Raw genomic sequence first — 26,370 nt, 5'->3', positions numbered from 1 at the left:
TTGGTTGGTCTTATCTATATATTTGTTGTTGTTTTATTTATAAATTAGCAATCGAGTAATGGCTCATGAGGTTAGCAAAGATGCACGACATATATAGACATAGATTTTGCTACACTCGATTAGATTACTACTCAAAGATATTTATCATTTTATATTATTTAAACTAATCAATTTTTTGACCAACCAAGAGATCTTAAAATCACATGATTGTAAGCGTGCAGGTAATTCAGATTAGATTATATCTAATGATTAGGATCATAGGTTGCATTGAACCACCATCGATCATGCAGGAATCTTCCATGCATGCATGCTCTCCGTTTTTGAGATGGTCAACTTGGCGACAATTTGCAGTACAAAAGATGTCAGGCAGAAGATCCAGTACTATCTCTTTGTAAAGCATGGGATGTGCTTGTCACAAACCAAAGATCCTTTGTACATGCTAAAAAATGATTGATTCAGATTATGGGCACCGAGTCCTGCTGAAACTTCAAAGTTGGGGGCCCCAACAGCACTTAAAGGTCGGACAATGTGGGTCCCGTCTTTTTTGCGTGGACCAACCATACCACATAGCGACATGGTAGAGTCCACGAGAAATCCGAAATCACCTACATCTCCTGTAGTAGAACCGAAAAGAGAGGCAGAGAATTGAATGGCGCAAGGGAGGTCACATGTCACCGGTGAGCCCCTAGAATATAGCACCAGAATTGCAGATCAAATGTTACCATCACCATGTACCAAAAAGAAAAAAAAATAAAATAAAATAAAAAACGTTACCATCACCTTAAACCAATGGAAGACGGCATGTCAACCGATGCTTGCTACTTAATAATTGAAAGTTTAATTGTGTCAAATACACCAAGGAATTCCTTTTTAAAAAAAAAAAAAAAAAAAAAACACCAAAGAATTGTTATTAATTTTCAATCAACTGCAGATAATGTGCTATATAAGAAATTACAAGTAGTTGCTCTCAGCTCTCTGAAAGCTATAAAGATAATTTTCTATAGGAAGCAGGTAATGTTCTCTGATCAACTTAGAAGGTTGCGATGGCCACGGCGGTGCAGCAGAGAGCTGAGAGCAATACTGAGCCGGTGGCTCTCAAGATCGACCTGCCGCTATTGCTGTTTCGTGGGACGGCTGCTGGCGTTGATGGACTGGATCCTACTGGAGATTTTAAGACCACATAATTCCCGTCATCTCCAGCAAAGGAGGTGTTTAAATTCTTATGAATCTATATATGGCTTTGTTAAGAAAAGATTTATCGACCTGAGACTTAAATTGAAGTCATGATTATAGCAAACAATCTCTCTTAAGAATCTACGAATATATGACTTGTTTAAGAAAGAAAATAAAACCCAAGAATTATTAAAGATCCTCATCATATTGCTATATATAGTACATGTTATCATGAAATTATGGCTACACTATATTTAGGAAATATTTCATAAATTTAACAACTTTCTTTGCTTAATATATACAAATTTTTAGTATGTATTTATATAATTTTAATTCTGAGACTTTTCATAGAGAATCCATGGAAACTCAACATATATATATATAAGCTATCAAGAATTTTTCCTTTGCTCATGGAAAACTGAAGAAAAGATATTTTACTAGGCTATGCGTGTATTGGATCGAGTACACACCTGCTAGATGGGATGGATGGCCAAAGTCATGATGACCACTGAAGAATTTTGTTCTTTTTCTACTAGAAAGAATTTCTGTTCCTTTAAAAGAAGAATAAAAGGAAAAGGGAGGGAAAGTGGAGTTTATAAGTTTTCCTGATCTTACCAGATCCACCGGTCGTTGGTGATAGACTTGCAATGGGAGCTCCAAGGACTGCAAAACATTATAAGCATCCAATCAAGCATATCATTTCTCGCTATCAAAACAAAGGTGATATAAATTAACTTGAAGACCGTTCACCTTGATCACCGACCTGCACATAGGCTAGCCGGCGGTGCATGGACCCGGCAGACGGTAGGTAGCATGAGCGCCTTGGTGGTGTCGATCTGTATGCCAAAGCTAGCATAATTGCCGATGAGTTGGCACAGACACACAGGCTCGGTGGCCAGCAGGACAGCAAGGCCCGGGCAGCATCCCTTCTTAGGCCGTGTCAAGTTGCTGCCCTCCTCCACATATGTCAAGCACGATGACAAGTTCAGCAGTGCATTGGTGCAGTCGAGGGCCGGCACCGGTGCCGGTCCCTGGGGATGTATTCCATGGAGCATGGCAAGGAGAACGATGACCATAAGGATTGGTCGTCGAACGAACAACATCACGGAGGGTTTCACCAGAGATGGAGATGGGAAACTTCACCGGATCAATTCCGCCCTTCTTTTTGCTTGCGTTGCTTGTGAGTAGGTCATGGGTCATTTAGTGCGAGTCATGAGTGAGACGTGTGAGCATATATAGCGGACGTGCTCTTGTGAAACGAGAGAACCGCCGACCTAACAAGATTTTATATGCTTGGCATGTCCCAGTAAGTGGGACTACTAGATTGCCCCAGTACCTATATGGGACCTTTGAGGTCTAACCAGCAAATATTAAAGCTATGGAATTTAAGTTGAAGAGCTGGCTGGATCAGTAGGTAGGTCATTCTCCAAGGCTGTTGATTAACGCTCGGTAACAATTAAAAATGGCCAAGTAGAGGGATTCCTTGATCGAACTCAGCATAGCTTCCATTGTAAACCTACCTTTATTGCTTTCCTGGACTTTGATGAACAGAAGGATGCTTGACTCATTTGGTTGACAGGCCCACAGTCTGCTGGAGATGGAGTTCGACGAGTGTATTCTCTAATTAATGTTTCCACTGATTCCTTAGTAATTAATGGTGGATCGGTTTGCCCAGCTTCAAAATGCTGATGCAAAGTCAAGGACCCTCTCAGACTATAGATTTTACTTGGCTCCTGATTCAGGATAAGCTACTTAAGGTGGAAAATCATCTAGGGATAGGATGGAATGACTGTTTGTGCCGGAGGCATAACGGAACGGCGGACCTGATGCAGCCCAGGCCCGACCCACACTTCTAAAGGAGACCTAAATTGGGCCAGATGTAAGTGACCATGAATAGTAAATGAAAGCCAATTGATGGTGCCCAGGTTGGGCTGAAATCGGATTGGATACAGATGAGATACTAATATATCTACATTCATATTCATTTTATTTGATAAATATTAATACGAATACTGATGTTAGTCATATGTAAAATATGCATATTTTTTAAAAATAGATATTGATATAAATCAAATACTAAAAATATAGATATAAATATAAGTCGAATAATTAAATTTTATAACTATAAAATTAAAGATATTACTAAATGAATAGTAAATCAAGTTAATAGCATATTAACGTAGTTATATATTTTTTTAAAAAATTTATGAATATTATATATAAAAAATTGAATAAGATTATAAATGAAATTAAAAATATTCAAATATGAATCATATAGTTGTCTATCTATATGCATATCCATTTTTCTTTGATAAATATGGATATAAGTATGGATATTAGAATGCTCAAATTTTTATCTATTTTTTAATAATTTTGGATATAAAAATAGATCTGTACGGATATTATCCAGTAAATTTTCAATCCCGAGCCTAGCTAGGTCACCGTAATTAGATATAGACTCCTGGGAGCGTGCCTAACTAGTAACCAAGTTTGAGGCAAACTCTAGAACATTCGATGGCACTGGTTCACGCTCGAAAGAATGGGGAGCCAAGTCTGAGTCGAAGCCTAGCCTGATGGAAGAATTAGCCACAATCAGTATTATTAGACAGTGGAATAAGGACCATTAGAACGCATCCAATAGGAGTTAGTTCATCATCAAAAGGATATTTCCTTCTAGAAACATCCTTTAAAAGCCTTATAGATGTTTTAGGATCTTTATTTCAAGTTTTCAAAGATTTTATGGACACCCTGTTTTACAAGTTAATAAGAATTATTGTTTTGGTGCTATCTTGCTTCTTTTTATCCTTGTATGGTGGACTTTTTGTGCAAGTCTTGGTTAATTATAGGAATGACGAAAGGCTAATTGGTGGTCTCCATAGTCATAATATTCTTCCAAGCATCAATAGTGGATTCCTTGGTGTGTAGAAGTTTTTTGGTACAAGATAGAAGGTACTAAATATCCTTGGGTCATCTATTAGTGGAAATGGCGCCTGAGAGGATCGAAGCTGATTTAAATGGAGCATAAAAGCTGAGCATATCCCTTTCGCTAAAATCTTAGTGCCTATGAATGGCAGGAAAGGGCTTCTTGTCACTCACTCGTAGATGAGAGATCCAGGAGGGGACCCTCTATCCCCCCTTTCTGTTCATTTTGACTTCCATGTCCCATATAAAATGTTGAAAAGATCTAGGATTAAAGGTTGGTTTGAGAAACGTTTTTTTTTCTCATCATCTATCAAGGAAGGACTAGTAGCCATATTCATCTTTATTCTCCAATATAGTTCAAGCACCAATAATCCTTCGTCCGTTTGCTTATATCATGTTTGTTTTTGGATCATAAATTAAGGCCCAATAGATATATAGAATCGGAGCTTTAATATCAATTTGATCCGACCGGATAGAAGGGAGTAATTTCTTCAATCTGCTCAACTTGAATTTCTAAAGAAAATTTGAGAAAGAAAGTAGAAAGAATGGAGAAAGAACTTGAACTTCTAAAGAAAATTTGAGAAAGAAAGTAGAAAGAATGGAGAAAGTAGGATCTAGATCTCTTTTTCTTTCATTAATCAATAGCAAACTATGGTATATAACATCTATTTATCCTTGCAAGGTTCATCTTACATAATTTAGACTAGATTTCTCTTCCGGTTAAAAGAGGATGCAGCTTTCTTAAAATAGATATGGCTAATGAAAATAATTATAAAAAATTAAAATCTAAAGGAAGTAATCTTAACTTCTATATCAGCTTTTCTTGTAGCTATTTTTTCTAATTATTCTTAGATTGAGAGATATTTGCAATCAAATTTCTTCTTGAAAATCTTTTTTTTGCTTTAACTAGCCTATTTTAGGATCTAAACAATAGAATTTAGCTCTAAGTGCTCCATGTGTCAGACTATTTAAGGGTGATGTCATATTATAGATTTTGAAAAATTATTTGATTTAAAAAAAAAAACATACCTCAATCAGGCATCACATGGCAAATTATGGCTCCTGAATTTTTGGCATGTGATTTAGTTGGGAATTTTATTCTTAGACTCTATTTAATCTTTTATGTAATGGCTGAAGTAATCTATATCAAATCTGATAATCTTTTTGGACATGTACAAATCTTATTACCATCTTTTTGCTGACCTCTTCTCCAATACTACCTTCTCATTGATTTTTTTTCCCCCGGCAATCCCATCATTTATATCAAGCTTGACATCATGTAAGCACTATAGCAACACCTGTATGCCACAACCTCTCTACCATACCCATCAGACTCCACCTGCCATCCTACTAGTCTTTTTGATCTCAGGCATCCTAGGGCAAAACTCCATTCTAGCAACGACCACCTCATCATCCTATTTGTTTAATAATGTCCCTGCATCCACCTTTAACCTCCTATATTCTAATCCTCAATTGTGAGTGTCCTTCGTAACCTAGAGTCATCTCCTTACAAAAATATTGTTATTTCTAGTATCAAATAGGCATCAAAAAGCTTTCACCTATCAATAAAAATACAAATAGATGAGGGAAGAGAATTGAGGAAGGAAAAGAAAGGGAGGGGAAAAGGAAGGAGATAGGAGAAGAGAAGAGAAAAGGGAGGATGATAAGAAGGGTTTCCTTGGTCATTAAAGGATGCAGAGCCTAATGGGAAGTCAAGGAGTCTCTATCTAGAAAAGACTAGTGAAAGAGAAACTCATAATCTTTCAATTTAGCCCCTTTCAAAAGCTTTTTTGCACTATGACAGAGGACATGTTTGAACCTCCACTCAATTTCTTAATTTAAAAGTTAGTTTTTCATAACCAACAAAAAACATGTTTTGTTATGAAAATATCTTATTTGAAATGTTATGATGAAGCATGATTGAACATATTGATTCCATGATGCATTATATTGATTTATTTCGATACTACATGATTATATGTTTTATTATCGAAATTAGAATATGAAATATAATTTATGAAGAATTCTGATATAAGAACAATATGAATTGACAATCTGACTATGTAAAGGACCCCGCCAATGGGGACATATACGTTGGCAATTGAATTGTCCTGAGGGTTTACGTCGCCAGAGAGACCAGCGACAAACCGCCAAAGAGACCAGCGGTTCCGAAGGACTTTGCTGTCAGATGATTCGCAGCTCATCGCAAGAAGATACGTGGTGTTATGACCCTGTCACAGAAAAAATGTGGTCATAGCTCATGGTTGACAAAAAGAATTTAAAAATGAAAGAAATTGAAATCTCGAAAGAAACTTGAATTTTCGAAAAAAGAAATGAATTTGGCATAAATTATATTGCATAATTAGAAATTGATTTCGAATTAATGAACTCTATATGCTTATTTTCTATAAATGATTATTTACTTAAATGCCTGATGAAATCTATTGAGAAGTGATCATTGCTTACTGGGCTGTCTAGCTCATTACCTTCTATTTTACTATTTTTACAAATATTGAGGAATTAAGATGATACAAGATATGAATGGAAGAGTGATCAGAAGCAGAATCTCTATATTTTTAATTTAGGTTAAAAGTTTTATTAAATTAGATGTAAGGTCTATGAATCATTGTTGAATTTATTGAGATATTAAAGAAAAATTTAGATCATTATATTTTGAATTTAATTTATTGACTAATTATTCCGCTGTTATTTTAGGATAGCATGATAAGATGCCTTGTATGCTTATGGAAAGAGTTTTCTATGAATATGCGGCGGTTGCCATGACCCTCGATTCACAATCTCGGATTAGAGGCATGATATTCTCTAATTAATATTTCCACTGATTCCTTAGTAATTAATGGTGGATCGGTTTGCCCAGCTTCAAAATGCTGATGCAAAGTCAAGGACACTCTCAGACTATAGATTTTACTTGGCTCCTGATTCAGGATAAGCTACTTAAGGTGGAAAATCATCCAAGGATAGGATGGAATGACTGTTTGTGCCGGAGGCATAACGGAACGGCGGACCTAATGCAGCCCAGGCCCGACCCACACTTCTAAAGGAGACCTAAATTGGGCCAGATGTAAGTGAAAGCGGATTGGATACAGATAAGATACTAATATATCTACATCCATATTCATTTTATTTGATAAATATAAATATGAATACTGATGTTAGTCATATGTAAAATATCCATATTTTTTAAAAATAGATATTGATATAAATCAAATACTAAAAATATAGATATAAATATAAGTCGAATAATTAAATTTTATAACTACAGAATTAAAGATATTACTAAGTGAATAGTAAATCAAGTTAATAGCATATTAATGTAGTTATATATTTTTTTTAAAATTTATGAATATTATATATAAAAAATTAAATAGGATTATAAATAAAATTAAAAATATTCAAATATGAATCATATAGTTGTCTATCCATATCCATATCCATTTTTTTTTGATAGATATGGATATAAGTATAGATATTATGAGGCTCAAATTTTTATCTATTTTTTGATAATTTTGGATATAAAAATAGATCTGTATGGATATTATCCAGTAAATTTTCACTCCTGAGCCTAGCTAGGTCAGCATAATTGGATATAGACTCCTGGGAGCGTGCCTAACTAGTAACCAAGTTTGAGGCAAACTCTAGAACATTCGATGGCACTGGTTCACGCTCGAAAGAATGGGGAGCCAAGTCTGAGTCGAAGCCTAGCCTGATGGAAGAATTAGCCACAGTCAGTATTATTAGACAGTGGAATAAGGACCATTAGAACGCATCCAATAGGAGTTAGTTCATCATCAAAAGGATATTTCCTTCTAGAAACATCCTTTAAAAGCCTTATAGATGTTTTAGGATCTTTATTTCAAGTTTTCAAAGATTTTATGGACACCCTGTTTTACAAGTTAATAAGAATTATTGTTTTGGTGCTATCTTGCTTCTTTTTATCCTTGTATGGTGGACTTTTTGTGCAAGTCTTGGTTAATTATAGGAATGACGAAAGGCTAATTGGTGGTTTCCATAGTCATAATATTCTTCCAAGCATCAATAGTGGATTCCTTGGTGTGTAGAAGTTTTTTGGTACAAGATAGAAGGTACTAAATATCCTTGGGTCATCTATTAGTGGAAATGGCGCCTGAGAGGATCGAAGCTGATTTAAATGGAGCATAAAAGCTGAGCATATCCCTTTGGCTAAAATCTTAGTGCCTATGAATGGCAGGAAAGGGCTTCTTGTCACTCGTAGATGAGAGATCCAGCAGGGGACCCTCTATCCCCCCTTTCTGTTCATTTTGACTTCCATGTCCCATATAAAATGTTGAAAAGATCTACGATTAAAGATTGGTTTGAGAAACGTTCTTTTTTTTTCATCATCTATCAAGGAAGGACTAATAGCCATATTCATCTTTATTCTCCAATATAGTTCCAGCACCAATAATCCTTCGTCCGTTTGCTTATATCATCTATGTTTTTGGATCATAAATTAAGGCCCAGTAGATATATAGAATCGGAGCTTTAATATCAATTTGATCCTACTGGATAGAAGGGAGTAATTTCTTCAATTTGCTCAACTTAAACTTCTAAAGAAAATTTGAGAAAGAAAGTAGAAAGAATGGAGAAAGTAGGATCTGGATCTCTTTTTCTTTCATTAATCAATAGCAAACTATGGTATATAACATCTATTTATCCTTGCAAGGTTCATCTTACATAATTTAGACTAGATTTCTCTTCCGGTTAAAAGAGGATGCAGCTTTCTTAAAATAGATATGGCTAATGAAAATAATTATAAAAAATTAAAATCTAAAGGAAGTAATCTTAACTTCTATATTAGCTTTTCTTATAGCTATTTTTTCTAATTATTCCTAGATTGAGAGATATTTCCAATCAAATTTCTTCTTGAATTTTTTTTTTTTGCTTTAACTAGCCTATTTTAGGATCTAAACAATAGAATTTAGCTCTAAGCGCTCCATGTGTCAGACTATTTAAGGGTGATGTCATATTATAGATTTTGAAAAATTATCTGATTTAAAAAAAAAAAAAACATACCTCAATCAGGCATCACATGACAAATTATGGCTCCTGAATTTTCGGCATGTGATTTAGTTGGGGATTTTATTCTTAGACTCTATTTAATCTTTTATGTAATGGCTGAAGTAATCTATATCAAATCTAATAATATTTTTGGACATGTACAAATCTAATTACCATCTTTTTGCTGACCTCTTCTCTGATACTACCTTCTCATTGATTTTTTTTCCCCTCGGCAACCCCATCATTTATATCAAGCTTGGCATCATGTAAGCACTATAGCAACACCTGTATGCCACAACCTCTCTACTATACCCATCAGACTCCACCTGCCATCCTACTAGTCTTTTTGATCTCAGGCATCCTAGGGCAAAACTCCATTCTAGCAACGACCACCTCATCATCCTATTTGTTTAATAATGTCCCTGCATCCACCTTTAACCTCCTACATTCTAATCCTCAATTGTGAGTGTCCTTCGTAACCTAGAGTCATCTCCTTACAAAAATATTGTTATTTCTAGTATCAAATAGGCATCAAAGCGCTTTCACCTATCAATAAAAATACAAATAGATGAGGGAAGAGAATTGAGGAAGGAAAAGAAAGGGAGGGGAAAAGGAAGGAGATAGGAGAAGAGAAGAGAAAAGGAAAGATGATAAGAAGGGTTTCCTTGGTCATTAAAGGATGCAGAGCCTAATGGGAAGTCAAGGAGTCTCTATCTAGAAAAGACTAGTGAAAGAGAAACTCACAATCTTTCAATTTAACCCCTTTCAAAAGCTTTTTTGCACTATGATAGAGGACATGTTTGAACCTCCACTCAATTTCTTAATTTAAAAGTTAGTTTTTCATAACCAACAAAAAACATGTTTTATCATTTACTATCAGAGGGGTAGTGATTTTGGGCAAGCTTTGTTTCATAAAACCACTGCATTCTAGAAATTAATGTAGCACTAGAGGGATGTTGAAGTGGCATTTTGTGAATGATTGATCTAGAATGATACTTATGCAAGCATATTTTGAGAATATGATAGTAATATGCCACTATTAGGGTCTAAATCTTGGACCTCTCCAAGAGCAAGCACTCTGCTGAGTTAGTGCCAAGTCTATATCCCAATTCATTTATTTTTAGCTCATAAAATTAATTTACACAGATTCAACCAGAAAAGAGTAAGCAGCAAGTGTTTATTTGAGTTCATCAAATTTGCATGTGCACAAGTTTAGTTTTGTACAGTAAGTCTTATCATAGATTTTAAATCCCTACTAGTTTGTACAATGTAAGAGTCTATCCTATAGAATCGGACCACACACAAAGTACTACATTAGCGCTCATTCAATAGCAGATTAGAAATGGGCAAGGGAATGGTGATAATAAATAATTCAAGTCCACGCAAAATCCTCTCTCTTCTAACGGCAAAACTAGTAATTTTGTTAGCAGTGGAGTAACAATTTTTTAGTGAGAGGTCAATTTGGGGATTGAACTTTTTCTTCCCCTAAAACATGATACTAAAATTAAAGGAAATTTGAGAAAAGACTAAAGTAATTGGATTTTTTGGTTGTAGTTTATCCTTGATTATATGAGACTCTATTTTGACAATAGACTTGGGAAATCAGGATTCATTCACTTCGACAGTCAGTCAGATCCTCGTTCATCATCAATGGCATGGCAAGCAAATAGAGGTTTAAAACAAGCTAACCCCTTGTCCCCTCAGTTATTTATCCTGGTGGCTGACATGCTTACCCAAAATCCTCAACAAGATCTGAACGGAAAACTTCCATCTCAGGCATCAGGCCACCGAAAACCACCGATCAAGTTCAATGCTTACAATTCGCAGATGTCCCAAGAATTTTCTACGGTGGCCCAAAAGATCATATCAGCATGCTAAAATTCTTTTTATACTAATTTGAACTACTTTCTAGCTGCTAAAATCAACTTTCATAAAACTCATTTGATCAATCTAGGAATGCACCAGCTCCATTCTAAAAGTCATTCAATGTATAAGTATTGGATGTCAATATTTCACCTTGTCATCCTTGTCATCCATAAAACTAACAACACATGCCAGAAGTTCCTTTGGGATGATTGAAACTCCTGTGGATGGAAAAATGGTAGAAGCACTTTTCACAGAAAAAATCCACAAAAACAAAAGAAAAGATGGAAAAACTTAAAAGATAAGATCTTTCTCACTTAGATGATTATTATTATTATTTTTTTTTCACTTCTCTGTTTTAGAGATCCGTGGGAAAGAAGAGCATTTGAGGAGGGAGACAGAGGCGTTTCTTGATTCTAAAGGATGGAACATAGAGGAATAATTGGTGGAAAACATTGAAAAAAATCAAAGAAAACAAAAAAAAGATGGAAAAAAATCAAAAGTTGAGACCTTTTCCAACTTTTTTTTTTTTTTTTTTGCTTCTCTTTTTCAGAGATTTATGGGGAAGGAGAGCACTGAAGAGAGACGGAGGGGTTTCGTGGGTTCCTTTCTTGTTTTTTTTTTTTTTTAAAGTTGTGGCGGTGTGAGTTGTCCCTTGAGGTTTTGAGAGCTTAGTTTTGGTAAAAGCACGATATTTTGTGGATTCTGAGGATATAAATATGATACCAAATCTATAGTGTGCTTGTTGCCCATCAACCATTTTTCTTTTTTCATTTTATTTTTATTTTAATAATTTATTATTATCTATTTATTATATAACACAATATACTTATTTTATTTAAATTAAAATTAAAATATGTGATAGATGGAAAGACAAGAAAATAAAAAAATAAATGAGTTTCTCTTATGAGAGAGAAGTCAACGGCTAGTTGCGGCTGAATTTATTTATTGTGTTATAAATTTTATGATGCAACATAGATTTCATCATTGTAAGAATTATATTGATTGGCATATTAGTCAATTTTTCATAAAAAGACAACTAATACAAGATGAAATAATGTAATATTTAACTATAAATAAAAAATATCATGTATTATTCGAATGGGATCAAAAGTTTTTATAAATTTATGTCAGATCTTACAAAAAGATAGTAGTCTCCAACCTACTAAATGAGCAATAGTTGAAGAGCAAGTTGCTAAATTTCTTCACACATTATCATATAATATGAGAAATCATATGATTTCATACTTCTTTTATCACTCTAATGAGACCATTAGTCATTATTTTCATAGAGTACTAAGAGTAATAATATCTTTAGAAGATTAATTTTTGGTTCAATCCATCGAAGAACAAGTTTCCTCAGAAATATTTAACAATAGTAGGTTTTATCTATATTTCAAGATAAATAAAATTTTATTTAATTATTTCTAATTGTGTAAACATGTATTTAAATGAATATTTACATAAAATTTACATATTAAAATTGTGTGGGAGCTATTGATGGAACATATGTTCATGTGAAAGTATCTCAATCTGATGCCCTAAGATATCATGATAGGAAGGATTATCCAACACCAAATATGTTGGCTGCATGCTTATTTAATTTAAAATTTACATATGCCTTGTCTGGCTGGAAAGGGATGGCATTTGACTCCAGAATAATTAAAAATACACTTCGGAGAGAAGATAAGATGGAGATTCCTAAAAATAATCTTTAGTAATTAATAAATTTCATATTATTTTATAATACAGTACAATTATTACTCATTTCTTTAATTCTTATTAGATAAAAATTATCTTATTGATGCAAAATGTATGGTAAGAAATGGACTTATCATACCTTACAGAGGAGTGCGCTATCATTTGAAAGAATACTCCACTCGAGCACTAGAAAATCCTTGAGAGTTATTTAACTTTTGATATGCATCATTGCATAATGTAGTAGAAAGAGTATTTAATATATTAAAAAAATAATTTCTATCATTGGAAGCATAATAGAGCCCAATTACTTGGTTGACACACAAATAGAGATTATTTTGATGTATTGTACCTTGCATAATTATTTAATGGAGATAGATCCTGATAAAAAATGATAAAGTAGATCGAGAGATTTAAAATCAATCTTCAATGCAAGAAGAGGTTTCTATTCCAATAGATGATGATAAAGATATTATGCAAGAAGAATTTTTAAAAACTTACAAAGTGCTTGACATGTGGAATGATTACATAGTGAATGACATTCCATAGCAATTACTATGTTATTTATTTGTTTATTTCATTATTCCAATTAACTGTACTTGAATTTTTTTATAATATTTATGGTTAAAACTTTTATGCTAGGATTCAATATGTATTTTATATATTTTTATAACATAGATATTATTAAGGAGCGGCACAAAAAAAGATCAAGTAAAGAAAAAGAATATTTGAGATAGACAACTTATATGGATGATATATTCATTAAAGCAATGGTTTACCAACAATGAGCAGAAAATAGATCTAATAGAGATTTCATATCTGCTACTTATACTCAAATGATTAAAGATGTAAGTGAAAAACTTGACATAGATTTGAACAATGCTAATTTGAAGAACCACTTAAAGTCTCTTAAGGTAAATTTCAATGAGTGGTTTGAGTTGTTTAGAAATAGATTAAGTAATTTTGCTTAAAGTCCAATTACAAAGCTGTGGATAGCAGAACCTAAGGTTTGGAAGGGACTAATAGAAGTATATTTTTGAATTTGATTATTTATTTTTTATTCATAATTTGATTATTGTTGATACAATATTTACATATTTATATATCTTTTTGTATTTAGACATATCTTGATGCAAAAAAATTGAAGATTAAACCAGTTCATAACTATGAGAGTTTAATGAAACTATTTGCTAAAGATAGGGCAACACATAAAGGTGCTGAAACTGCAAAGAAGAAGTATCGAAGATGGGCTAGCTCAAGTGGGAGTCACACAGATATTATTCATGATATTAATTAAGTAATATCTCAAAATAAAGTTTTGTTGAAGGGCTTTGATGATGTGAATGATAGAATTGATATGCCATCTCCGAGACCATAAGTTCAAGTTCAGACTCGTGTAACAAGTTCAAAAGGTAAAAAAATAAAGCCTTCAACTGATGTTGATCAAAAGATTGAAGTTTTAAAGTCTGCAATTGATAATATTGCGGATGCAATTATAGAGAAAAATTTTATTATCCAAAAAAGTTGGCCACGTGCTTATACAAAAGAAATTTTTAATAAATTGATGGCCATTAGAATGGAGTCCCACTTACTTGATGATTCCTATTTTTTCTCATCCAAAATTCAAAAAAAGCAAGGGTCATTTTTGGTGTCTAATTGAGAGGCATAAGAATATATTGGAAAAAATGATGCATGGTACCTAAGTAGGTTCTCGATGGAATATAGTAATGGCTATTTTTTATTGTCTGACTGGTTTTGGAATTCTTACTAAGTTATTGGAGTGTAAAACTCTTACTAGTTAACTGGTCTATTTTGATTGAAACTCTTACTAGCTGACTAAAAAAAATAATGCATGATTGATATATTTTGATTGTACTTGATGGAACTCTTACTAGACTAGTTTTGGAACTCTTACTCACTGATTTATGTTGTATCAACTAAGTGAATTCTGAACCTTGGTTGTCAAATACAATGTCAAAACAATAAATTCTGGACTTCGGCTATCTCCAAGGATGCACTAAAGCAAATCCAACTATTGCTAAATTCTTATGTACTCTTTCAAAAAAAATCTGACTGCATTCAAAGCATGTCTAACAAAGATATGACTTTCTTTCTTGGTTTTTCACTTATGTGCTTTGGATGACCTTATTATTTCATCCTTTTTCATTTTGTTTCATTTTCTTTGCTGATTCAACACCTCCTAAGCATACCACAATATACATTTTCAAGTTAAGCATACCACAGTTCAATAGCAGTTAGCACATATTTCAGTTATTTTTGATAAATTGATACTGTATATATTATGTTTAAGAATATAATAGTAAAAGAAGGTTATAACATTTTTTTTCCTTTCTTCTTTGCTTCCAACTATGAAGGGAAGAAATTATTTTCTTTTTTTCTTCAAACTCCCAACCAAGAGGAAAGAAATACGTTCCTTTTTTTTTTTTTTGTCTCCTTACTAATATTTTTTTTTCTTTCCCAAACTCCCAACCAAGGTGTAAGAGCCTTGGAGGCTTAAGAATTATGAATCTCACCATTTTGGACCAAGCCCTACTCTTAAAGTGGTGTGGAAGTTTGCACAGCAAGATAAACCATGGTAGAAACTAATCCAAAAAATTAACTATTGCAAACACCATCCACTACCCTCAACACCGGCACCAGCAACTTTTCGATCAACTTTGCCCTTTTTGAAAGGGGTACCTATTATCCTAGCTAGTCTTTCTAATAGTCCACCATCCCAAAGATTGGCAATGAGGAATAAACATTATTCTGGTTTGATATATGGCTCAATGATGAACCGTTAAAAGCTCAATCTTTTCCCTAACCAAATTCATCTCCTCAGCAAACCAATCAACCAATATTGCTAGCTTCCTCAATGGGCCTTGTTGCAGTAGACTTCTAGCTCCGATCAGAGAGGCTGGAGTGTGGTGGTGCCTGATCCTACAAAATAAGTTTCGAGCCAGAGTTGGCTCCGATAGAGATCCTCCGATGCCCAAGTCAGATACTTAGAACAGATGAGAGGGAGAGAGTATAAAGGATGGCATCACCTCTCTTTTGGAAGTCCCCCTTTTTTCTTTTATACAGGAGTCATGGAGAAGAAAGTTATAGGAGACCATCCCAACTTCTCCTAATGGGCCATTCCTGATGCTTGTCCTGACTTTCGGCGGCTAGTGTCATACGGCCAGCCATTCTCAAAAGTGGCATGATTTGATAGGACCTTTTATGGTGCACAGCCAGCCATTATCAGTACTGACTTGATTTGATATCGAGTGACGTGATTTAATAGGATTGCCTGAGGGTCCCCTGTTTATCATCCCAAGCATATGAATGAGGCTCGATGTCCGTCATGTGAATCACTGAGGGATGAAGATCAGTGGTCGATGCCATCAGGATTGGGGCCCTTTCAAGGTCGGCACCCAAAGCACAGATGCTGCTACAGAGATAAGGGGTGCTAAGCACAAGGTCAGAGGTACATTTGCAGGATCGTGGCAAGCGCAGTGATTGGTGACCGAAGTGTAGATCGGCTATGATCTGGGTTCATCTGTGCTTTTGGGTCAATCGTCAGGATTTTGCTAGCAGCACCAGAGATGGGTCCCGAGGCTTGTGGCTGGGGCAGGGCATCCCCACAATACTTGCCCCCCCCATTTTGGGGTCTGAAGCAGTGGGTTCAGATGGTGAAAGTAGTGGCCCTCCTGAGCTTAGCTTAGCAGATAAATCCAGACCGGTTGCTACTTTTCCAGCTTTTAATGCTTGGAACTATAATAACAATGGCCTGTTGAAAGGTCCCATCATAGCTCCTTTTTGAGGAGGCACAATCTCCGAGGCTTCCTTTTTGGTGACACAATTATGCAGTCAGAAAGGGCAATCTAGGGCGATCGGGCCTAGCTGTTCTATAAATACGGCTTTACTTCATTTATCTGAGGCTGGGTTCATTCGGCTACCTTTTGCTATTGCTTTTCCTGATACCGTGGTGTTGTTGCTGCTTGTTCTCGCCTGACGAGAGCTTCCCGTATCTTCACCCGATAAGGATTTGACTCACAAGAGTAGGCCAGTGGTTGGTTTTGTTCATGATGGGTGGTATTGGGAGAATCCATCGCCCCACCTACTGAGCCGTAGTGGCAGCCATCAAGGGTTGCTTTAAGGTCCCACTCTCATAGGGAGGTCTTGGATCTCTCTTGAGGGCAATCCTGCCTCCTGCTAGTGTGGTTTCCTGACCATTGTCGAAGGCGTAGCTGTAGAGCAAGCATTTCCTCACTATTCGTGGTGTTGACGTTGCCAAGCCTCGCTCTTTATTGCATTAACCCGATGTATGGCTCTAGTGGTGGTGGAGCTTGTATTCTTTTGCTGTGGTGGTCTTTGTTTGGCTGAAGCTATAATGTTTTAAATTTTTTTTCTAAATAAAATGTTCCTTGGTTGCATCGATTCGATGTTTTTGGCTTATTTGCGAGCTTATTGAGGTGGTTGTGCATGGACTTATGTTCAGGGTTAAAGAACATCAATACCTTCTTGCCGAAGTTGTTGATACCCCCACTCAACCTGCTCATCGATAGGGCCTAGAGTTGACGTGGCCTCTGCTCGACCTGCCCTTCAGTAAGGAGCGGGTTGAAGTTGTTAATATCTCTACTTGACTTGCCCATCAGTAGGGACCGAAGTTGATGCGACCTCTGCTCGACTTGTCCTTCGATAAAGAGTGGGCTGAAGTCGTCAATACCTTCGCTCAACTTATCTGTGGTAGAGATTACTCGACCTATCCTTTAGCAAGAAGTGGATCGAAGTCATCGATAGCTCCACTTGACTTGCCCGTTAGTAGAGATCGGAGTCGACATAGCCTCCGCTCGACTTGCCCTTTGGCAAGGAGTAGGCCAAAGTTGTTGATACCTCCACTCGACCTCACTGTCGGTAGGGATTGGAGTTATGGCCTTTGCTCGACCTGTCCTTCGGCAAGGAGCAGGCTGAAGTCATCGATTTCTTTGCTCGATTTCCTTATTGGTAGGGACCGAAGTTAACATGGTCTCCACTCGGCATGTCCTTTGATAAGGAGTGGGCCAAAGTCATCGATACCTCTGCTCAACTTGCTCGTCGATAGGGATTGGAGTTGACGTGGTCTCTACTCGACTTGCTCTTTGGTAAGGAGCAGATCGAAATTATTGATATCTCCACTAGACCTACCCTTCGGCAAGGAGTGGGCCGAAGTCATCGTGGAGTATCCACTGTCAGCGAAAACTCTTTCTTGCTGTCATCTTTTGCCGCACTGACCCCATGTATAAACCTAACACTGAAGTGAGCCACTCGAAGTTTGCCCGAGTCATTGCTTGTCCCATTTGCGATAAGCAGCAAGTGGGGTCCTCGGAGGTTAGCCCTTGTTGCACATCGGATCCCCAGAGGGTTAGCCCCTATTAACAAATGGGATCCCCAGAGGATTAGCCCCTATCATTGTGCCAAAGATTCATTGAGCCCAATATTCGAGGTCTCGGGCAAAGTGGAGATCTTCTAGGGTAAGTCAAATCTTTGGGCCTGTAAAATGTGCCATTAAATATTGGTGCTTCTAGATAATGACGTTTCATCGAAAGGGGTGGTCAAAAGTCTGATCGTCGCAAAGCGTGGTCTTCGAGACTATTCCCATGATGGCATCTGCTGCATAATCAATGGGAAGTAATTGGAAATATTTAATTCTATCTTTATAAATTAGGCCCTTACGGTATGGAGTTGGCATCAATCCATGGCCTTTCATAATGTGGGAGCACTGTTTCCTCCTCCGCTATGGGGTGGTCGGTGTTCTTCTATGATCGGAGAGATTTTTGCTACTGCTCGATCAGCCACCAAATATTTTGAGAGAACGTATTGGCGCAAATTTTGGTATGGGAGATATTGAAAATATTTGTTGTTCCGACAAGAAAGCCGGACCAGTGGTCACTAGAGGCTGCATCAGTGCTGTGCTTCGGAGGGGGGCCTACCACTTCTCCAAGGGGATGCTCCTTACCCACTGGCTAGGTGGCCTCTCGAACATCCCCAATGTGGTATCCTAGAGGTAGATAGTTCCTCAGGGGGGGTGCTGTCTATGGCTTCATTGTTGTCCTCCCTCGAGGTCCGTCGTCCCCCTTGGGTGGAGATCCCCCTACATAAACGTCTCTGAGAACCTGGGGATGCAACTTATATATGTTGTCGAGATGATGCCCAAGGATACTGGTGAAAATAAAGTCTTGTAACCTTTGTATAAGCAATGTCATTGTAGTGAATAAAATATTTATTTTGTTATTTCTTGATCTTTGTATTTTTGTGATTGCTTCCTAGTCCCTGGTTTTGGGGATGATGTGCAGGGGGTCCCCCTCCTCTTTTTTTTGTCAGTTTTCTTCGGTTGTGGTTGGGTCTGTGCATTCACAAGGAGCACTTTATAGCTCTAGCTTGATTTGTTCACAGGTGAGGGGGACTTTAGTAGCCTATGTTCGGCCCATCTGTGGATGATAGGCACCCAAGTGGCTTACGTGCGACTCATCTATGGACGTCGATTGTAGGGGGTCCGCAAGGGGATTGTCCCCTTCATCACTTCTGGACTTTTTGGCTTGCATAAGAACTGTAATAGCTTAACAAAGCAACTCCATTAATAAAATTAGATAATTTATATAATTTTTCTTATAATATGTTCAAAAATTCTTTAGATTTCATGTCTGAGGAACGAGTATTTCATCAAGACCTCCATTCGCTTTCAGCACACTTCATCACTCCCCTCGCTCATGCTTCAAAAGTTGGATATTATGTTGATGACACCAACTGCAGGTCGATTGTTCTTATCTTGATCGTGCCGGGGTTAGGTCAACTCTTTCGGGGTTCGATCCTATTATATTCGAACATACTTTTTGAGATAGTCCTGATGGATGAGGGCTTCAATCTCATCCTTCAGCTAGAGGTATTCTTCTGTGTTATGACCGTAGTCATGGTGCAAGTGACATTACTTCCATTTGTCCCACCAGATTAATGGAGTCTTTATAGGTGGGGGTTGGTAGAGATAGGTTTAACCATCAATCTCCATGAGAATCCGGGCTCGAGGTGTAGCCAATAGGGCATAATTGTTGTAGCACCGAGGTGGGCTCCATGGCCGGGAGGTCTTCACCGATCAGGAGGTTTCCTACAAGGTCTGGCTTGGGCACACATCCTCTCGCATGTGCCTCTTCTTGCTGAAGGCCCGATCCTCCTGGCATGCGATTTGGCTCTCTTCAGTCTGTATGTATTTGTGAGTTCGGACCTTCGGATACATCTTGTTGAGGGAGTAGATAAGGTGCTCGTTATGGAAGCCTCATTTCAGAGTCAACATAGCAATAGCTTCATCCAGGCTATGCACTTTTAGTGTGGGCATGTTGAAGAGCACCATGTAGCTTCACAAAGTTTTACCCTCTTCCTAGTTGGACTTGGCTATCGTCAAAATAAGCAATAAACTAGTGTTGCTTAAAGAAAGAAATGGATTCCAGTTGGAGCCCAGAATATCAAATTCGTGCCACCTTCAAAGTGGCAGGGAAGGCAAGGCACAAGAGGGCATTCAAAGTGTCCTACAGCATTATGAGGGCCTTGTAGTCCTCCAAGTAATCCAAGGGGTTAGCAGAGCCATCATATGGCTCCATAGCTGGCATCCTGAACCGGATTGGAATTGGTTCCCGAAGGATAGAGCGAGCGAAAGGTGATCGAGAATTGAAGTCGGGGGCATCGTCGTTTCTCTAGCCAGCCACCTATGTGGACCTCTGCAAGTCGGCATTCGAACTCGCAGATCTTCTGCACAAGGTCTCCATCTCGACAAGATTGTCCATGATGGGAGGTACTACTCGAGGTTGAGTCTTGGCCAGAAGAGGTGGGGCATCGCCAGCATTGTTGTCCATGGGTGGACCCATGGTATGAAGATGGTCATCGATCGAGAGAGGCTGATCGGTGCATCCTTTAAGGGGGATACTCTAGGACCAATGATTAGCCTCAATGGCTATGCTGGGATGGCACTGCCCAAGGAATGGGATGAGATAGTTGCCATCATTCTATTGGCTTGTTGTAGGTACTAGATGGCGTCATCAGTGTTTGAACCTGATGAATCAAGTTGTCAAACTGGTAGGGCTCCGCTACCATGAGCGGTTTGCACCAGTTCTGCCAACTATTACGAGGTAAATGGGTGGGCAGCTCTACCTCACCCCTGGTGGGAGGTGGTAGAGCGATGCGGCATACTCTCTTTCCAGAATTAGGCAATAAGGCCCTTTCTCTAATGCCAAATTTATTGCAGCATACTTTTGTTGGAAATTATGTCGCAAAGCCAATCATCAGTCTGTTGATAGTTATGCTCATATTTATACATTGTATATAAATTTTTATTAATAAATATTATTTGATCTTTTCATCACATTTTGTCCATCTTCTTAGAACTCCTGTATTGTAATGAAGTCCTTAAAACTATATTTAATCGATAAAAAAAAATATTGTTTAGTCTTTAAACATGTTCGTGACTAAATGATATGCTATTAATAGGACGATAGCGATATCAAATGTAGGTCATTGTATGCCATATGGGTTGGTTGTCTTTTTAACTAAAGAGTGTGAAGATATTAGTATAGCATGCAGATGGAATATAGGAGTATATTTACACCGAACGTAATCCATTACGAAGCACTCTGCTGTCAAGAGTAGCTCATGAAGGGTATGGGTGTAAGTGTTCCTCCGATCTGAAATTATCATAGTGACTTGTAAGCAACTCACTGTACCTTGGTGTCAGACTATCTAAATTTTTAATTCAGTGATGGAAGATTTCTGGATATAGTCAAAACTTGTCAAGTCGGTACGTGTGTCAAGATGGGATTGATCCCTCCAAAATGTAGGAGTTATAATGCATCAATGTATTTTAATTTAATAAAATTTTGGTCAGGATAATTCATATGATGGATTTAAAAGGTTAAAATACAATGTGGTTGGCTATTCCAAGGTTGACAGTTAAACCCTATATCACCTTGAGCATTAGGGTTAAAGAGATAAATTATACAATAATCATATGTCAGTAGGTTCTTGAATGTTGCTTTGCAATCATTCAGCTTATCCGGATGTCGAGCCCATTGCTAGATAGTTACATCTTAGTATAAAAATTTATTCCTATATTACCGACTTAGGTTCGAACCTATGGGGTCACATATATTAGAAGTTTCGGTCTGATCAGATGATTGATCTAGTAAAGAGTTCCATTGGATTGAGACTCTGGTGGAGAGTCCCACTAGACTAGGACTCTGTTATTAATGGAGGATTAATTAGCAATTAGATTGCTAATTGAGTCAATTTGATTGAGCAATAAGATTCATATCAAGTCTAATTAAATTAGATTCAGTTTGACTTGGATTAGGTTTGTTAGATCAAGCCTAATTATAAGAGAAACTAGTTCCTGATTTTGATCTGGACTTGGATTCAGTTAATTTTTAATTGGATTAAAAATTTATTGAGAAGATTGTGTTCCTAATTAGATTAGGTTTCTTTCTCTCATTGGGTCCAAACTAAATCTGATTTGGATTGGAATCAAATAAGAAACCCTAGAGTCCCAACCACCTGAGATTCTCTCCCTTGCGCATGCCCTAGGACCCACGCCACTTATTACACACAAAAGAAGTTTTATGTGAGGTATTTTGGCATGAGAAAGGAGGGCGCAGAAAGGGGTGGGTGACACTTATGAGATGAGTCATGATCATTGTCTCCTTCCTGATTTGAATTTGATTCAAACCAAAAATAAGAAGATAAGAAGAAAATAAATCAGATTTCATGGGAAAGTATTGGTGGCATCAAAAATTTATTCCTTATTCATGTTAAGAAGTTGGTTGGTATGAGAAAGATCTAATTTCTTTCTCACGCCATCACATAAATTGACGTTGAATTTTGGATGCCATATTTTTTTTGTGGTGTGAAATTTGGTGGCGCCTCCTCCTAACTATAATCTCTAACCCACCTATAAAAAGGGATCCAATAGTTGGATGCCCCCCCTCCAAAAAAAAGAGAGATTTTATGAAAAGAGAAAATTATTTTCTCTAGCCTCACCTCCTTCCCTATTTCTTCTCCCTCTCTAGAGTGTCTAAGAAATTCAAAGAAGAAAAAATTAAATTAGCTGTCAAAGATCTTCACGAGCTAGTACTCCCGAGGAGATTGATCAGCAATCGATCTTCGTACGAATGATCCATATAGGCCGGACACCCTATGTAGCTACAAGCAACCTGAAAGAGCTCTAATCCACATGATTCAATTACGGAGATCAGCAATCTGTGCTCTGATAGTGAGTTCTGAATTTGTTAGATCAGATCAGATCAGATCTAATGGTTAGATCTGATCTAAAGCATTGATATGATCGATGTAGATTTTATTATTTTTAAATTTTAATTACATATTTAATCATATCATAGATCCTAATAAAGTAGTTTAAATTAGATCTTGTGCATGTAATATAAATTAAATTATTTAATCTATTATGTTTCGCTGTAAAATTTTTAAAATTACATGCACAGAATTGTCTAATTTTTCTTCAATTGGTATCAAAGCCTCATTCGATATAATATAATTTTATATGTATTTAGATCTGATTTTATGTTGTTTAGATTAGATCTAAATAATTTTTATATTCAGATCTAATGTTTGATCAGTCCTGTATATGTTAGATTAGATGATCTGAGTAGCAAAGTATTTAGATTGGATAATCACCAAACCATCAGATCATAGGAGTAAGTAGGGTTATATGACCCTCTCCTCTCATTCAATAAGATACTCTTATGGTATGTAGGGGTACCACTGTGAGGTCTCATGAAGAAGAACCTAAAAGGAAGAACTTATTTTTTTGCAAAACTCAAGATCTTGAAATCTTAAGATTTGTTGTATGTGATATAAATTGTAAAAAAAATAATAACATCTAATCTTAATGATTAAAATTATTTTAATAAGATTTGAGATCATAAAAGGTTTAGATGTGATCTAAAAAGTTTTATAATTTAATTTGATTACATTTTATGTAAAATTAATCTGATCTGAAAGAAAAAATTTTTTAAAATTTTTGTTGCTGGCAGGCCTGTTCGAGCCGACTCAAAGCCTTGTCAAGTCGACTCGAGTCTAGGATGGCTCGACTCAATGTTTTGGTCAGAATTATTTTGCATAAAATTTATATAAAGATGTTTATATATGAAATGGTTTCAAAACTTAACCTAAACCCATGTTGATGCTGAACTTCATTGAGAATTAAGTGTTAAATCAATTACATCTAGAATTGTGATTTAAGATCTAATGACATTGCATAAAATATGGAAGCATGGATTAGCTCAAATCAGGTCCTCTTAATTGGGTTAAACTTAAAGTTAGAATCAAAGAGTTAATGGACCATGTAGAGAAATTGATTAAATCTAATCAAAAATTAAATTAGATTAAATCAAATTTTTTTTAGAACCAATACAATAGTTGTAGTCGGTCAAGTCCATATCTTTGATTAAACCAAATAGACCTTGATTGAGGTTCAGTGGTCGAGCCCGAGTCATTAGGCTAGTAAAATCGAAATTAATTAATCAATTGATGTCTAAGATAAGTTTGGTATTTCGATCGGTGGTTTTTAATTAGGAGCGGCTTATCTAACCATTTCGATGGTGTCTAAGATAAGCTTAGCATACCCTTCCATCGATGTCACTTACCTAACCAACTTGATGGATTATATTTTGATTAGACCGCTAAGTGATTTGAATTAACCCATGCCATTAAGGTTGATCAATATGATTGATCTAGGTGCCATTTGACCAGTATGTCAGTAGTCCAATTCAATGACTTGATGAAGTCAGTGGGAGGATTGTGGTTAACTGGTTGATCTCTTCTCTTCTCTTAAATCATCAATTAAATTCTCTAAATTATTAGGTCACTAAAATAAGATAGTTATGGTGATAACTAAATCATAGCCTCCCATTAAGTTAGATGATAATGGATCCATTAGTTTGATGATAATTGGAGGCCCAAAAGTCTGATGCTCATCTACTATTGGAATTATTATTCATAATATGATGACTCAGTCGAGTCTCTTTAGCAAGTGGTCAGATTGGCCGGTCAAAGTTGGGTTTGATCATTTGGTAGTTAGATTCCTGAGTATGATCATGTTAATGGTTGGATCTAACCAGGGCTTGTAGAGAAGATCAAAATCAACTAAAAAAAAATTTTTAGGATAAAATTAATTATTAAAAGTTATTTGATGAAATAATTGATTAAGAACCTACCCATAGATGCACATGGATGGACTGATCAAAGTCGGACTTGTGTGTAGTCTGTGTAGATTCTAGTACTCACTAAAAAATTAGTATAATTTCTCGTATTAGAGGTAAAAGCTACCAATGCATATAAAATAGTAGGAGAACCTTTAGACTAAAGTTCATGTCGTTAGGCTTAATCAATTCATATACTAATTAGATTTTTGATTTTCTTTTTGAGTAATTAAGGCTACCAATTTGTCACTCCGATCACTGTTGGATAGTGACAAATTGATGGGATCCAATTTCAATAGCTAGTATTAAAAATTAAAAATAGTCTTGGAGCATGAGTAGATCTTGTACATGCTTATAGATCTGACATCTGAGGAGTCCGCTCCGAATGCTCATGGTGTGGTTTGAAACACTTACCTGAAGTGGCTCAACGACCGTACCATGATGCATTGTATCATGCGGACAGCCATGAACAACAAGTTCAATCGTAAATTCAAGAAAGTTTAGCCAAAAGATATACTCAAAGTGTTGAACAAGTCTTTTGGTACTTCCGACGATGTTGAGCTGCACAAGATCAGTTGTACCATTTTCAACATCAGGATGAGGGAGGGAGCATTGGTCATCGATCATGTATTATACATGATCGAATAAATCAGGCATATGAGCAAGCTCGATTTTTTTTGCACGAATAGCTTAGAAAAGATGCGATCTTGAATTTTCTACCGAAATTCTACCTACCATTTCTCAGTCATTACCGAATGACGAAGTCTGTAGTGAACTACCACAGTCTATTAGGATCGCTACAGATTTTTGAGAAGGATCATCGGCTCCATAAGGAGACAGTGAATGTATTGGGAGGATCTTCTTCAGATAGATGTCGTCCCTTTAAGAAATGAGAGAAAAAGAAGAATAAAGGTGCAAAGTGCTTGGGGTCCAACCCAGAAGTCTAAGTCCTAGTCCGACTAGCGTCAGGCAGAATGCTTCTATTATAGAAAGCAGGTTCATTGGAAGAGAAATTATCCTTAATATATAGCATCTCTTGATCCGAACAGACCGAAGAAAAAGAAGCAATCGATTGTTGAGCAAGATAATTATTTGATAACACCTTGTAACTTCTCAATATGTGATATAATGATCTAGGTATTAGATACTGATAGTCTTAATAACATTTGTAATTCATTGTAGAAACTTCAGATCAGTAGGAGATTTTGAGACGGAGAGAGATTCCTAAACGTTAAAGATAAAAGATCAATTTCAGTTCTGACTTTAAGAATTATCAAGCTTGTATTCAATTCTTATATCATTATTCTTAGTAATTATCATTTTTGTCCTAGTTTCTTATGGAATATAATTTTTGTAGGCCTTTTGATGAAAAAAATTATGAGATTTCAATAAAAAAAAATTTATAATATCATTTTGAATGGTGTTACTGTGATGCATAGACAATTGAACAATGATATTT

General features: G+C 36.3%; 1 protein-coding gene across 3 annotated transcripts; it reads right to left on the bottom strand.

Annotated features, from left to right (window-relative positions):
* Positions 1-237: 237 nt before the first annotated feature.
* LOC105061363 (non-specific lipid transfer protein GPI-anchored 11) lies at positions 238-2,362 on the bottom strand. 3 transcript variants are annotated; one of them, XR_012137906.1, is made up of 4 exons: positions 1,937-2,362; positions 1,789-1,836; positions 781-866; positions 238-685 (listed from the first exon to the last, which is right to left on the bottom strand). XR_012137906.1 is itself a non-coding variant. In XM_073250790.1 (3 exons), exons 1-3 carry the CDS (start codon positions 2,274-2,276, stop codon positions 672-674), a joined length of 402 nt encoding a protein of 133 aa, XP_073106891.1. In that variant the 5' UTR covers positions 2,277-2,362; the 3' UTR covers positions 239-671. The 3 variants fall into 3 exon arrangements, 2 of the variants coding, with proteins under 2 accessions (XP_073106891.1, XP_010943683.1); XM_073250790.1 differs by lacking the exon at positions 781-866 and having other exon boundaries at positions 239-685; XM_010945381.3 differs by lacking the exons at positions 238-685; positions 781-866 and adding an exon at positions 903-1,161.
* Positions 2,363-26,370: the final 24,008 nt, after the last annotated feature.

This window comes from Elaeis guineensis, chromosome 1, assembly GCF_000442705.2.
Source record: "Elaeis guineensis isolate ETL-2024a chromosome 1, EG11, whole genome shotgun sequence".
In the NCBI taxonomy this organism is placed as follows: domain Eukaryota; kingdom Viridiplantae; phylum Streptophyta; class Magnoliopsida; order Arecales; family Arecaceae; genus Elaeis; species Elaeis guineensis.
The sequence above is the reverse complement of the archived record's forward strand: the minus strand, read 5'-3'. Positions and strand labels throughout refer to the sequence as shown.